Source organism: Gopherus evgoodei, chromosome 8, assembly GCF_007399415.2.
Source record: "Gopherus evgoodei ecotype Sinaloan lineage chromosome 8, rGopEvg1_v1.p, whole genome shotgun sequence".
NCBI classification, from domain to species: Eukaryota; Metazoa; Chordata; order Testudines; family Testudinidae; genus Gopherus; species Gopherus evgoodei.
The window spans coordinates 46,297,287-46,312,361 of NC_044329.1; the positions used below are offsets into that span (position 1 = coordinate 46,297,287).

Sequence of the window (15,075 nt, forward strand, 5' to 3'; positions counted from 1 at the left end):
TGCTGGGGGAGAGGTGGGGAGGGGGGGATGATGGGCAGGGGTGGGGGATGCGGGATGCTGGAGAGTAGGAGGGATGCTGGGGGGTGGGGGTAGGGCTGAGGGATGAGGGATGCTGGGCCGGGGTGGGGGATGTGGGATGCTGTGGGAACGGGGAAGGGCTGAGGGATGCTGGGGGAGCGATGGGGAGGGGGGGATGCTGGGCCGGGGTGGGGGATGCGGGATGCTGTGGGGGTGGGGAAGGGCTGAGGGATGCTGGGGGAGGGGTGAGGAGGGGGGGATGCTGGGCCGGGGTGGGGGATGCGGGATGCTGTGGGGGCGGGGAAGGGCTGAGGGATGCTGGGGGAGGGATGGGGAGGGGGAGATGCTGGGCCAGGGCGGGGGATGCGGGATGCTGTGGGGGCGGGGAAGGGCTGAGGGATGCTGGGGGAGAGGTGGGGAGGGGGGGATGCTGGGCCGGGGTGGGGGATGCGGGATGCTGTGGGGGGGGGGGGAAGGGCTGAGGGATGCTGGGCCAGGGCGGGGGATGCGGGATGCTGTGGGGGCGGGGAAGGGCTGAGGGATGCTGGGGGAGGGGTGGGAGGGGGGATGCTGGGCCGGGGTGGGGGATGTGGGATGCTGTGGAGACAGGGAAGGGCTGAGGGATGCTGGGGGAGGGATGGGGAGGGGGGGATGCTGGGCCGGGGCGGGGGATGCGGGATGCTGTGGGGGCGGGGAAGGGCTGAGGGATGCTGGGCCAGGGTGGGGGATGCGGGATGCTGGAGAGTAGGAGGGATGCTGGGGGGGGTGGGGGTAGGGCTGAGGGTAGGGGAGGGGGGATGCTGGGCCAGGGCGGGGGATGCGGGATGCTGTGGGGGCGGGGGAAGGGCTGAGGGATGCTGGGGGAGAGGTGTGGAGGGGGGGATGCTGGGCCGGGGTGGGGGATGCGGGATGCTGTGGGGACGGGGAAGGGCTGAGGGATGCTGGGGGAGGGGTGGGAGGGGGGATGCTGGGCCGGGGCGGGGGATGCGGGATGCTGTGGGGACGGGGAAGGGCTGAGGGATGCTGGGGGAGGGGTGGGAGGGGGGATGCTGGGCCGGGGTGGGGGATGTGGGATGCTGTGGGGATAGGGAAGGGCTGAGGGATGCTGGGGGAGGGATGGGGAGGGGGGGATGCTGGGCCAGGGCGGGGGATGCGGGATGCTGTGGGGGCGGGGAAGGGCTGAGGGATGCTGGGGGAGAGGTGTGGAGAGGGGGATGCTGGGCTGGGGCGGGGGATGCGGGATGCTGTGGGGACGGGGAAGGGCTGAGGGATGCTGGGGGAGGGGTGAGGAGGGGGGGATGGTGGGCCGGGGCGGGGGATGCGGGATGCTGTGGGGGCGGGGAAGGGCTGAGGGATGCTGGGCCAGGGCGGGGGATGCGGGATGCTGTGGGGGCGGGGAAGGGCTGAGGGATGCTGGGGGAGGGATGGGGAGGGGGGGATGCGGGATGCTGTGGGGGCGGGGAAGGGCTGAGGGATGCTGGGAGAGGGATGGGGAGGGGGGGGATGCTGGGCCGGGGTGGGGGAAGCGGGATGCTGGAGAGTAGGAGGGATGCTGGGGGGGTGGGGGTAGGGCTGAGGGATGGGGAGGGGGGATGCTGGACCGGGGCGGGGGATGCGGGATGCTGTGGGGGCGGGGAAGGGCTGAGGGATGCTGGGGGAGGGGTGGGGAGGGGGGGATGCTGGGCCGGGGTGGGGGAAGCGGGATGCTGTGGGGGCGGGGAAGGGCTGAGGGATGCTGGGGGAGGGGTGGGAAGGGGGGATGTTGGGCCAGGGTGGGGGATGCGGGATGCTGTGGGGGCGGGGAAGGGCTGAGGGATGCTGGGCCGGGGCGGGGAAGGGCTGAGGGATGCGGGGGGAGGGGTGAGGAGGGGGGGATGCTGGGCCGGGGTGGGGGAAGCGGGATGCTGTGGGGGCGGGGAAGGGCTGAGGGATGCTGGGGGAGGAGTGGGGAGGGGGGGGATGCTGGGCCGGGGTGGGGGAAGCGGGATGCTGTGGGGGCGGGGGAAGGGCTGAGGGATGCTGGGGGAGGGGTGAGGAGGGGGGATGCTGGGCCAGGGTGGGGGATGCGGGATGCTGTGGGGGCGGGGAAGGGCTGAGGGATGCTGGGGGAGGGGTGGGGAGGGGGGGATGCTGGGCCGGGGTGGGGGAAGCGGGATGCTGTGGGGGCGGGGAAGGGCTGAGGGATGCTGGGGGAGGGGTGGGGAAGGGATGCTGGGCCGGGGTGCGGGAAGCGGGATGCTGTGGGGGCGGGGAAGGGCTGAGGGAGCTGGGGGAGGGGTGGGGAAGGGATGCTGGGCCGGGGCGGGGGATGCGGGATGCTGTGGGGGCGGGGAAGGGCTGAGGGATGCTGGGGGAGGGGTGGGGAAGGGGGGATGCTGGGCCGGGGTGGGGGAAGCGGGATGCTGTGGGGGCGGGGAAGGGCTGAGGGATGCTGGGGGAGGGGTGGGGAAGGGATGCTGGGCCGGGGTGGGGGAAGTGGGATGCTGTGGGGGCGGGGAAGGGCTGAGGGATGCAGGGGGAGGGGTGGGGAGGAGGGATGCTGGGCCGGGGCGGGGGATGCGGGATGCTGTGGGGGCGGGGAAGGGCTGAGGGATGCTGGGGGAGGGGGGGGGGGGGGGGGGTATGCTGGGCCGGGGTGGGGGAAGCGGGATGCTGTGGGGGCGGGGAAGGGCTGAGGGATGCTGGGGGAGGGGTGGGGAGGGGGGGATGCTGGGCCGGGGCGGGGGATGCGGGATGCTGTGGGGGCGGGGAAGGGCTGAGGGATGCTGGGGGAGAGGTGGGGAGGGGGGGGATGCTGGGCCGGGGTGGGGGAAGCGGGATGCTGGAGAGTAGGAGGGATGCTGGGGGGTGGGGGTAGGGCTGAGGGATGGGGAGGGGGGGATGCTGGCCCGGGGTGGGGGATGCGGGATGCTGGAGAGTAGGAGGGATGCTGTGGGGGCGGGGGAAGGGCTGAGGGATGGGGAGGGGGGGGATGTTGGGCCGGGGTGGGGAGGCGGGATGCTGTGGGGGCGGGGAAGGGCTGAGGGATGCTGGGGGAGGGGTGGGGAGGGGGGGATGCTGGGCCGGGGCGGGGGATGCGGGATGCTGTGGGGGCGAGGAAGGGCTGAGGGATGCTGGGGGAGGGGTGGGGAGGGGGGGATGCTGGGCCGGGGTGGGGGAAGCGGGATGCTGTGGGGGTGGGGAAGGGCTGAGGGATGCTGGGGGAGGGGTGAGGAGGGGGGGATGCTGGGCCGGGGTGGGGGAAGCGGGATGCTGTGGGGGCGGGGAAGGGCTGAGGGATGCTGGGGGAGGGGTGGGGAGGGGGGGATGCGGGGCGGGGGGGGGGATGCGGGATGCTGTGGGGGCGGGGTAAGGGCTGAGGGATGCTGGGGGAGAGGTGGGGAGGGGGGGATGCTGGGCCGGGGTGGGGGAAGCGGGATGCTGGAGAGTAGGAGGGATGCTGGGGGGGTGGGGGTAGGGCTGAGGGATGGGGAGGGGGGATGCTGGCCCGGGGTGGGGGATGCGGGATGCTGTGGGGGCGGGGAAGGGCTGAGGGATGCTGGGGGAGGGGTGCGGAGGGGGGGATGCTGGGCCGGGGTGGGGGAGGGGATGCCGGCGGAGGATGCCGGGCCGGGCCGGGGGGATGCTGGCGGATGCCGGGCTGGAGGATGCTGGGCCGAGCCGAGGTCGCTGGCTGCGGAGCCGCCTTCCCCGCCGACGCACAAGCGGAGCCCGGCTCCCGGAGCAGCCCATGAGGAGCCCAGTCGGGGCCGGCACAGTCCAGGCTCCTGCCTCGCATGGCCCCGGCTGCTGCTGCTGCTGCTGCTCCCGGGAAGCGCCTGGGCTGGATCCAGCGGAGATGTGCACTCCGGCCCGGGGGTGAGCGATGGGCTCGGGGAAGGAGCTGGGCAGGAGGGTGATCTGGATTGGGGATCAGTCAGTGTGATGGGGGCAGAGTGATCCAGTTTAGGGGGCAGTCAGTATGATGGGGGGCAAGTGATCCGGATTAGGGGGTAGTCAGTGTGATGGGGGGCAGAGTAATCTGGATTGGGGTGCAGCCAGTGCGATGGAGGCAGGGTGATCCAGATTGGGGGGGGGAGTCAATATGATGGGGGCAGGTGATCCGGATTAGGGGAGCAGTCAGTGTGATGGGGTGCAGTCACTGTGATGGGGCAGGGTGATCTGGATGGGGGGGGCAGTCAGTGGGATGGAGGCAGGTGATCCGGATTAGGGGAGCAGTCAGTGTGATGGGGTGCAGTCACTGTGATGGGGCAGGGTGATCTGGATGGGGGGGGCAGTCAGTGTGATGGAGGCAGGTGATCCAGATTAGGGCGGCAGTCAGTGTGATGGGGTGCAGTTAATGTGATGGGGCAGGGTGATCTGGATGGGGGGGCCGTCAGTGGGATGGAGGCAGGTGATCCAGATTAGGGCGGCAGTCAGTGTGATGGGGTGCAGTTAATGTGATGGGCGCAGAGTGATCTGGACTGGTGAGCAGTGTGATGGGGTGCAGTCAGTGTGATGGGGGGGTAGGCTGATCCAGATGGGGGGTGTCAGTATGATGGGGGGGCAGGTGATCCAGATTAGGGTGGCAGTCAGTGCGATGGGTGGCAGTGTGATGGAGTGCGTTTAGTGTGATGGGGGCAGAGTGATCTGGACTGGGGGGCAGTGTGATGGGGTGCAGTCAGTGTGATGGGGGCAGGGTATTCCGGATTGGGGGGAAGTCAGTGTGATGAGGGGCAGGGTGATCTGGATGGGGGCAGATGGGCAATTGGGAGCGCATTATCAGGATGATGTCTAGTTTGCAGGTGTCTGCTCCCCCCTACTCTCCCTATTAATAGGGGTGGGGCACTGCCCTCCAGGAGCTGGGGTGGGGGTAGTTCAGCAGGGGCATGAAGGCTGCCCCACACCAGCTAGGAGCAGGAAGGGTGGCCCAAGATGGGATGGTGACCAAGAGGCTGGCATCACTGGTGGGGGAGCAGGGCAGTGAGGCCCAGGGTCCAGAAATGAGGATGGGGCTGCGATGGGCCATAGTTTAAGGAGGGCTAGAGGGAACCAGCGGAGGGCCTGGTGAGCGGAAATTGGGGCCAAGGCCGGGGGTGACTGGGGCAGACAGGTGTCGCAGCAGACAGGAGAGTGCTGATGTGCTGGAGGAAACTGCAGCAGGACTGTTGGCTCCAAGTTGGGGTGTGATCTGAGGGGTGGAGGTGTTGTGGGAATCCCATGCTGCTGTAGCTCCTCCTGGGACAGCCCCTGAAGGCAGAGCCAGCCAGCCTTTCTGCATGTTGGCCCTTTCCTAGGCAGCTATGCTGGGAGGCTAGAGTCCCTGTGTCAGCTCTTACTGTCAGGGATGTGCTCTGTGCTGGGGGTGCACAAACTGGGTCCTCTGCTGCTGCCCTGCAAGCTGGGATGAGAGCAAAGTCCCTTTTTCCACGACTGAGGCTTCCTGCCCTGCAGGAGGCTAGTTCCTGCCGCAGCTGCTGACCCTTTACTCCTTGGGATCCCAACTCTGTCCTCGGCAGGGCTGGCGCCATGCTGACTCTAGCACAGCCTCTCTGCTCCCCTCTCGGTGCTAGCCCATGTCACTCCATTGGGCTGCAGCCTGCAAAGGCATGGGGACAGGGCTTGGTCTCAGCGGCACGGGCCAGACTGAGCCATGCGGCTGAGCAGGAAGGGACTGCTGGGTTGTAACCAAGTGCCCCAACATAGTGCCACTGTGGCACATCTCAGACCTCCCCACAGCTGGCCCCTGGAGCTCAGGAGCCGACCTCATTGATGCATGGTGTGCAGGCAGAGAAGCAAGCCCTTTGCTGCTGGGACCCACTGGTTGATTCTCCTCTCGGCCAGCTAGGGCAGCATGTTGTTCAGAGCACCCCATCTCCCTCCCTCATTGCTGCACCACCTCAGAGCCCTGCTCCACCTCACCCAGCTCCCAGGACTCCTCCACCTACCCTCCAGGAACTGCCAGCTGCATCTTCCTGATCCCAGTGGCCCACTGCCACTCACAGGGACCCTCCTCCTGCCTCCCTCCTTGTCAGTGCTGTCTCTGCTGTCGAGTCCCTCCTTCACCCTCTGGATGGGCTTTGGCTCAGACACTGTAAGGTTTTGCCAAGGAAGCAATATTGAAGAGTGTGTCTTCAAGTTCCTCAGACCGCTCTGCTTGTGAATGTGCCATGGGCATCTGCTCCAGTCCCCGGTGTGTTGGCTAGTTGAATGTGTGCAGGTATATTGAGGAAAGCATGAAGGCATCTGAAGGCCTGTGATGTGGTGTGCAAAGCTTGCTGTTGGGTTTAACAGGATGTAATGTGCCACTGGCAAGTTATGCTAGCCCAGAGCATCAGATCCTGCCTTTTGATTTGTGTATCAGTAGTATTTTGAAATGCCTTTGTCCTCTAAAAGGCAGCAGATTGCACCTGGCCTCTCAAAATGTTGCAGGGGAGAACACCGCAGCTCCCCATGATCTAGCTGATTGTCTCCTGTCCCCCCAGCACAGTTTCCATACTTGCTTGTCTAGCTATAATCCCACAAGGGACTACGGTAATGTAAGAGGAAGAATGAGCATTTCCACTGCACTCAGAGTCAGGAGGTGACAAACAGATAGCTCTGATTTCAGAGAGTGCTCAGTGGCCTTCGCTATAGCTAAGGCTGCAGAAGAGTTTTTGCTCTGTTTGATTCTTCCTGCTGTTACACGCTTTGTTTTTGGAGACATTCACCTTTTGGGCTGAAAATGATCATGCTCAATTTCTCACGAGAAGTGCTTCTTCTTTTCTTCCTGGACAGTTTGAGCAAAATTCCCCTTCAGCTGTTTTTAAGTTGACTGAGGAGGAGAATAAAACTTCTCTGTTTCAAAATAGTCTAGCCACACTTTAGGGAGGGGCACACTGAAAACAGCTGACATGTGATACTTTGTTGAAGACTAGCTTGGTTTAAAAAACATTGACTGAAGGTCTGCGTAACAGGGTGGCCTCCCCAGGGGCTGGAGAGCTTGAGGCTGAGCCAGCCTTGACAATGAGGATGAGCCCCATGTGGGGGGAATCAGGGATTCCAATGCAAAAGCAGCTAGAACTTGCACTGAAGGGGAAAAAGCTCCTGGCAGCTGTGGCAGAGCCTGTGCAGAGGGAGATATCTCTCTAGGCACAGTGGCCTGGGAGAGACCCTGACCAAGCAGAGCGGTGGCTGCACAAAGTCCTGGGAAGAGGAAGAGAAATCTTAAGTTGTGTGGATCTATGTGTGGACTTGGTTTTGGTGTTTTGAGTTTCAGAAGCCCAGTCCCTAAGGAAAGGTATTTTTTGACCAGGAAAAAGCCTCAGTTGAAGTTTATTTGAACAGTCCAAGAGGTGAAACTGTAGCATGACCCAGGGCCACAAGGAGGCGCACGGGAGATAGCTGGCCTGATTACAATCTGAAAGTTACTTATTGAGCATGAGGTGTACATTTTTCAATGTCAGTAGGTGTGTGCCTACAGAGAGGTCTGCAGTGTTTTCCTGGCCAGCATGACAACTGGCATGTCAATGTCAACCACTGCTGGCTTCAAAACTCCTGAGATCATTTCCTTCAGGCTTTGCGTGTTTTGTGACTGTCTCTCTGACAGCAGAGTCAAGCCCAGACTGAAGAAAATAGTTTCAGAGATTCATGGATGTTTAAAATCAACGTGTTGAAACGTCACTGGAATAAGGGAAACAAGCAGAGTACCTCACTCAGTGTTAGCAGTATAGCGTCTTTCTGTGACTCTCTGCTGTTGACACATGACGGAGCTGAGCCTAGAGAGGAGAGATCTATCTCTAGGAGTGGTGGGGTGAGCTTCTCAAAGCCTGGCTGTGTAGAATATCCATCTGGCTGCATTGCTTTATGGTTTGCTAGTGGATTTGATCTCTGACACGCACCCAGTTCCATGTCGCTGGCTTTTACCTGCACCTAGAAAGGCTGAAGCAGCCGCTGCAGCTCTGAGGCCGTTGGCAGATCACTCTCCCCGGCTGGGAAGCAGGGAGAGTGCTGGCACTAGGTCCTTGTTCTGTGGTGGACTGTTTCCTATGCACAGCTCGATGCATTAGCTGCCCCTTGCGGGGGTCAGAGTGGGAGTCCCCTCCCCCAGCACCCATGTACAGCACTGCAGGCAGGATACCAGGTAAGCTGGGCCAATAGCTGGAGCCGGTGCTGCGAGCCCGGTGTTCTTTCTGTACCGCTCCTGACTAAACTGCCTGCTTGATTACATGCCTCCTTGGCCAAGGTGCTCTCCTGGCGTGTGTGAAGGGTGAGTGAGCTCAGGCTGGGACTGGCAAGGTTTTCTCGTTCTGCCCTTGAGAACTCACCTCTGCAGTGGTTGATCTCCTTGGTCAGAGTTGTGCAGGCAGGTGGGGTTCCTTTCACAGCCTGCCTTTTCTTTCTCTGCTCCCACAGCTGCGCATGTGGCTTGATCCTTTGGCATGGAAGGCAATGGGAGCAGGACAGTGGTGAGTGCCAGTGTTCCTTACAGGCTCGGTGACGGTGACACCCCTGGCCTCATGGCGTAAGCTGCTCTCAGTGCTGTGATGTACACTCCCCTCTGGGAACCACCTCTGGGTACATGGTTCCTGCCACAGCTGGCATGATAACTAGGCAAGCCCTTGTACCAGTACCCATGCTCTTACAATGCAGGTGCCTTTCTTAGGGCAGGCTGCTAGGACAGTCTCTGAAAGTCTCTGGGTAAGGATAAAAGGGGTAAAAACAAGGGTGATGTCATGGTCAGGTGTCTGCTACAGACCACCTAACCAGGAAGAGAAGGTAGATGAGGCTCTTTTTAAACAACTAAAAATCATCCAAAGCACCGGACTTGGTGGAGATGGGGGACTTCAGCTACCCAGCCATCTCTTGGGGAAAATAATACAGCAAGGCACAGATTATCCAACAAGTTCTTGGAATGTGTTGGAGTCAATTTTTTAGTTCAGAAGATGTAGAAAGCAACTAGGGGAGAGGCTGTTCTAGACCTGATTTTGACAAACAGGGAGGAACTGGCTGAGAATTTGGAAGTGGAAGGTAGCTTGGGTGAAAGTGATCATGAAATGATTGAGTTCATGATTCTAAGGAATGGTAGAAGGGAGAACAGCACAATAAAGATAATGGATTTCAAGAAGGCAGACTTCTGCAAACTCAGGGGGTTGGTAGGTAAGATTCCATGGGAAGCAAGTCAAAGGGGAAAAAGAGCTCAAGAGAGTTGGCAGCTTTTCAAAGAGACTTTATTAAGGGCACAAGAGCAAACTAGCCCACTGTGTAGGAAAGATAGGAAGTATGGCAAGAGACCACCCTGACTTAACTAGGAGATCTCCAGTGATCTGAAACTCAAAAGAGATTTTTTTATAAGAAGTGGGAACTAGAGCAAATTTTTAAGGATGACAATAAACAAACAACACAATCATGTAGGAACAAAATTAGAACGCCTAAACACAACACGAGATTAAACTAGCTAGAGACATAAAGAGTAAGTCTATAAATACATTAGGAGCAAGAGGAAGACAAAGATCAGGGTAGGCCCATTATTCAATGAGGGGGGAAAGACATTAACAGAAAATGTGGAAATGGCAGAAGTGCTAAATGACTTTTTTTTTGTTTCAGTTTTCACCAAAAAGGTTAGAAGTGATTAACATAGTGAACATCAGTGAAAATTAGATATGATCTGAGGCTAAAATAGGGAAAGAACATGTTAAAAATTACTTAGATCAATTAGATGTTTTCAAGTCAGCAGGGCCTGATTAAATGCATCCTAGAATACTCAAGGATCTGACTGAGGAGATATCTGAGCCATTAGTGATTATCTTTGAAAAATCACAGAAAACGGGAGAGATTCCAGAGGACTGGGAGAGGGCAAATATAGTGCCCAAATATAAAAAAGGAAATAAGGACAACCTGGAGAATTACAGACCAGTCAGCTTAACTGCAATACCCGGAAAGATAATGGAGCAAATAATCAAGCAATCAGTTTGCAAACACCTAGAAGATAATAAGATAAGTAACAGTCTGCATGGATTAATCAAGAACAAATCATGTCAAACCAACCTAATGGCTTTCTTTGACATGGTAACAAGCCTTGTGGATGGAGGGGAAAGTTGTAGATATGGTATATCTTGACTTTTGATACTGTCTCATAAGAACATAAGAATGGCCGTACTGGGTCAGACCAAAGGTCCATCCAGCCAAGTAGCCTGTCTACTGACAGTGGCCAATGCCAGTTGCCCCAGAAGGAGTGAACCTAACAGGTAATGATCAAATGATCTCTCTCCTGCCATCCATCACCGCCCTCTGACAAACAGAGGCTAGGGACATCATTCCTTACCCATCCTGGCTAATAGCCACGAATGGACTTAACCTCTATAAATTTATCCAGTTCTCTTTTAAACCTTGTTATAGTCCTAGCCTTCACAACCTCCTCAGGCAAGGAGTTCCACGGGTTGACTGTGGAATGTGTGAAGAACTTCCTTTTATTTGTTTTAAACCTGGTGCCCATTAATTTAATTTGGTGGCCCCTAATTCTTATACTATGGGAACAAGTAAATAACTTTTCCTTATTCCTTACTCCACATCACTTATGATTTTATGTACCTCTATCATCTCCCCCCTTAGTCTCCTCTTTTCCAAGCTGAAAAGTCCTAGCCTCTTTAATCTCTCCTCATATGGGACCTGTTCCAAACCCCTAATCATTTTAGTTGCTCTTCTTCGAACCTTTTCTAATGCCAGTATATCTTTTTTGAGATGAGGAGACCACATCTGTACGCAGTATTCAAGATGGGGGCGTACCATGGATTTATATAAGGGCAATAAGATATTTTCCGTCTTATTCTCTATCTCCTTTTTAATAATTCCTAACATCCTGTTTGCTTTTTTGCCCGCCGCTGCACACTGCGTGGACATCTTCAGAGAACTATCCACGATGACTCCAAGATCTTTTTCCTGATTGGTTGTAGCTAAATTAGCCCCCATCATATTATATGTGTAGTTGGGGGTTATTTTTCTCAATGTACATTACTTTGCGTTTATCCACATTAAATTTCATCTGCCATTTTGTTGCCAAGTCACTTAGTTTTGTGAGATCTTTCTGAAGTTCTTCACAGTCTGCTTTGGTCTTAACTATCTTGAGCAGTTTAGTATCATCTGCAAACTTTTCCCCCTCACTTTTTACCCGTTTCTCCAGATCATTTATGAATTGGATTGGTCCTAGGACTGACCCTTGGGGAACACCACTAGTTACCCTTCTCCATTCTGAAAATTTACCATTTATTCTTACTCTTTGTTCCCTGTCTTTTAACCAGTTCTCAGTCCATGAAAGGATCTTCTTTCTTATCCCATGACAACTCTTGCATGACCTTCTCATGAACAAACTAGGGAATACAACCTAGATGGAGCTACTATGTGGTGGGTGCATAGCAGGTCTGAAAACCATTCCCAAAGAGTAGTTATCAGGAATTCAGTCAAACTGGAATGGCATAATGAGTGGGGTCTCACAGGGATCATTCCTGGGTGTGGTTCTGTTCAATATTTTCATAAATGATTTAAATAATGGCATAGAGAGGACACTTACAATAGAGCCCTACCACATTCATAGCTGTGAAAAATGCATCTTGGATTGTGAAATCTGGTCTCCCTGATGAAATCTGGCTATTGTAGGGAGGGCGAAATATTGCCACCCTTACTTCTGCCGGCAATGGCGCTACTTTCAGGGCCAGATGCCTGGCCAGCATCTGCTGCTCTCTAGCTGCCCAGCTCTGAAGGCAATGCAGAAGTAAGGATGGCAATGCCGCTCTCCACCCACCCCCCCCCACACACAATAGCCTTGCTACCTCCTTTTGGGTCGGGACCCCCCAGATTGAGAAGCACTGACTTAAGGGCTTCACATGTTTATATGTTTAACATATACATGCTTTGTGACAACACCATGAAATTTAAGATTTAAATATCTGAAGCCATGAAATTCAAGATTTTAAAAATGCTATGACCGTGAAAGATACCAAAATGGATCATGAATTTGGTCAGGCCCTACTTATAAAGCTGGGAGGGCTTGCAAGTGCCTTGGACGATAGGGTTAAAATTCAAAGTGATCAGGATAAACTGGAGAAATGGACTGATGTAAATAGGATGAATTTCAATAAGGACAAATGCAAAGTACTTCACTCAGGAAGGAACAATCAGTTGCACACATACAAAATGGGAAATGACTGCCTAGGAAGGAGTACTGTGGAAAGTGATCTAGGGGTCATAGTGGATCACAAGCTAAATATGAATCAACAGAGTAACACTATTGCAAAAAAAGCAAACATCATTCTGGAATGTATCAGTGGGAGCATTGTAAGCAAGACATGAGAAATAATTCTTTTGCTCTACTCCATGCTGATTAGGCCTCAGCTGGAGTATTGTGTCCAGATCTGCGTGCCACATTTTGGGAAAGATGTGGACAAATTGGAGAAAGTCTAGAGAAGAGCAACAAAAATTACTAAAGGCCTAGAAAACATGATCTGTGAGGGAAGATTGAAAAATATGGGTTTGTTTAGTCTGGAAAAGAGAAGACTGAGAGGGGGCACAATAACAGTTTTCAAGTACACAAAAGGTTGTTAAAAGGAGGAGGGAGAAAAATTGTTCTCCTTAACCTCTGAGGACAGGACAAGAAACAATGGGCTTACCTTGCAGCAAGGGTAGTTTAGGTTGGAGATTAGGAAAAACTTCCTAGCAGTCAGGGTGGTTAAGCACTGGAATAAATTGCCTAGAGAGGTTGTGGAATCTCCATCACTGGAGATTTTTAAGAACAGGTAGGACAAACACCTGTCAGAGATGGTCTAGAATGTGCTAATACTTAGTCCTGCCTTGAGTGCAAGGGACTGGGCTAGATGACCTCTCCAGGTCCCTTCCAGTCCTACACTTCTATGATTCTCTGACAACTATAACTGGCTCTGAACCAGAGTCACACACATGCCAGTCCGGTTAATGAGTAGAGGTTCAATGGTGGGTATAAGGCTGAACTTTCCCTACAGGCTGGCACTGTGCTGCCCCTATACAGACAGCATGGGCCTCTCTCTGAGGGCAGAAATCTTTTGGCTTGTGGGGCTAGTAGGGTTGTCTGGTATCCTGGACAGGTGGAGCTCAGCAGCTTGTCTGGCAGCCGTAAGTGATGATATCTGGCTTGTCCAGATGGGACTCTGGCTACCCTGGCCTGTTAGATGGGTTCTTCCAAGCTGCACTGACTCCATGACCAGCTCCTCTTATCCCTTCCCACCTTGAGGACATGAACCCAATTCTTCTTCTGGCCCCCACTGCTGCCCTCCCCCTGTGAAAAACTCAGACCAGCTGCACTGGGAATTTGATTGAAACTTGGCCCCTCAGTAGCTGCTCAGCTCCTTCTTCTGCTTCCCCCAAGGGTCCCCCTGCAGCTGCTAATGGCAGAGGCCACTGCTACCCTACCACTGACCTGACTCCTCCCCTGATTCTCCCAGAGGGGTCTGGGGGACCAGACTTCTCCTGCTGCAGCAGCTGGGCTGCTGCCTCCCTCAAGTCCTGCCCCTCCTGGTGATTTCTCCTGATTCCCTGAGCTACCACCCCATGGCTGCCCAGCTGCCTGCTGTGACCCATGTCTGGAGCTGCCCCTCAGAACCTGGGTGCTGCCCTTGGCCTGTCACAGAATAGCACGGTTCCCTGGTAGCCCCTCCCTGGGTTCCCTGCAGCTGTGACTCATCCACCCCTCCCGCTGCTTCCATTGCCAGACTGCCCTGCATTCCCACCTCCCGCCTGGACCTGAGTCTACCCCACACAGCTGCTGGCTGGGGTCCCCCAGCCTGGCCACTCTGCCTCCCTTCAGCAACATTGTTATGCCTCTCTGCTTGGCTCCCTGTTGGCGTTTGGCCTCTCTTGCCACCTCCTCAGGCCCAGCTGTGCTGGGGGAAGGGAGGTTAGTTTCTCCCCGGTCAGGGCCGGCTCCAGCTTTTTTGCTGCCCCAACTGGAGAAGCGAAAAAAAAAGATAAAGCTGATCGGCGGCACTTCGGCGGCACCTCGGCTCAACCATGCTGCTTCATTCTTTGGAGGCAATTCAGCAACGGGTCCTTTGCTCCCTCTCTTCCTCTTGAGCAGCACTTTGGCAGCAGCTCTAAGAGGAAGAGGGGGATTGAGGGATCTGCTGCTGAATTGTCGCCGAAGACCTGGACGTGCCGCCCCTTTCCATTGGCTGCCCTAAGCACCTACTTCCTTCGCTGGTGCCTGGAGCTGGCCCTGTCTCTGGCCATGATGCTCCAGGTGAGTGCAACTCTCTTGGGCCAGACCATGTTCAAAGGGTCCCAGGGTGCCTGCTCCCCAGGCCTCTATCTGGGCTCAGTCAGCCCTGTGGTTTCCTACACTTAGGTAAGCCAAGTCCAGGCCCTCGGGGTTTGCACCCAGTGACAGGCTGGTGGGATCAGTAGTGCAGGGGCACAGCGCTGTGTGGCCTGCCCCTGCCTCCTGGAGACAGCTTGGTGCTCTTGGGGCTGGAGGCCAGGAACCTGGGGGGGGGGAGGCTCCTCTGCCCTCTGATAGTGACCTAAGACAAGTCACTTCCCCCAGACCTTTTAAATGTGGGGGCTAAGCCTAGGCCCTTTGCCCTTCATTTAGGCACCAGAACAGAAGCAACCTGATCTCCGAGGTGCTGGGACCCACAGCTTCTGTCTGAGCCTGGGGAACTGCAGCTGCCTGCATCTCTGCCCACGAGCCCCTGATGCTGAGGTGCCAAACTCTGGAAACCCGAGTGTGCGGGCGTAGGCCTGCATCTCTCCCATGTGTACCACTTGTGGAGTTGGACTTGGTAGCCCTGGGCTAGGAACGTGCAGCTGCCACAGCCTGCTGATCAGTCCGGCTGACATGAAGTGTGAGATGCATTCGTTCAGGGGTGATGGCATCAGACAGACGCCTCTGTTGTTTGCAGCTAGTGACACACCAGCAGGGAGGCTGGGGATGCAGAGAAAGCGGCTGTGTAACAAAGGCAACGTCTGGCTGTCTTGCTCTCTGCGTCTCCACTGTTTGGAGTGCGTTTGCACTGTCCCTCCTCTGTGGGCGGCAGGATTTGTGGCCGTTCTTTGGATAATTCCAGACTCTGCTGC

General features: G+C 56.5%; 2 protein-coding genes across 2 annotated transcripts in view; one reads left to right on the top strand and one right to left on the bottom strand.

The window, feature by feature from the left end:
* Positions 1-1,502: 1,502 nt before the first annotated feature.
* LOC115656218 (tumor necrosis factor ligand superfamily member 6-like) lies at positions 1,503-2,000 on the bottom strand (the record flags this gene model as incomplete). Its single annotated transcript, XM_030572642.1, has 2 exons — positions 1,503-1,544; positions 1,959-2,000. Coding segments are annotated over 2 exons (84 nt in total), but the record flags the coding sequence as incomplete, so codon positions are not given.
* Positions 2,001-3,649: 1,649 nt separating this feature from the next.
* Positions 3,650-15,075, top strand: part of LOC115656568 (myomegalin-like) — a 156,122-nt gene continuing 144,696 nt past the window's right edge. The window contains exon 1 of the mRNA XM_030573426.1: positions 3,650-3,876. Coding sequence (XP_030429286.1) covers positions 3,749-3,876 — 128 coding nt within the window. The 5' untranslated portion in view covers positions 3,650-3,748. The remainder of the gene's footprint in view (positions 3,877-15,075) is intronic.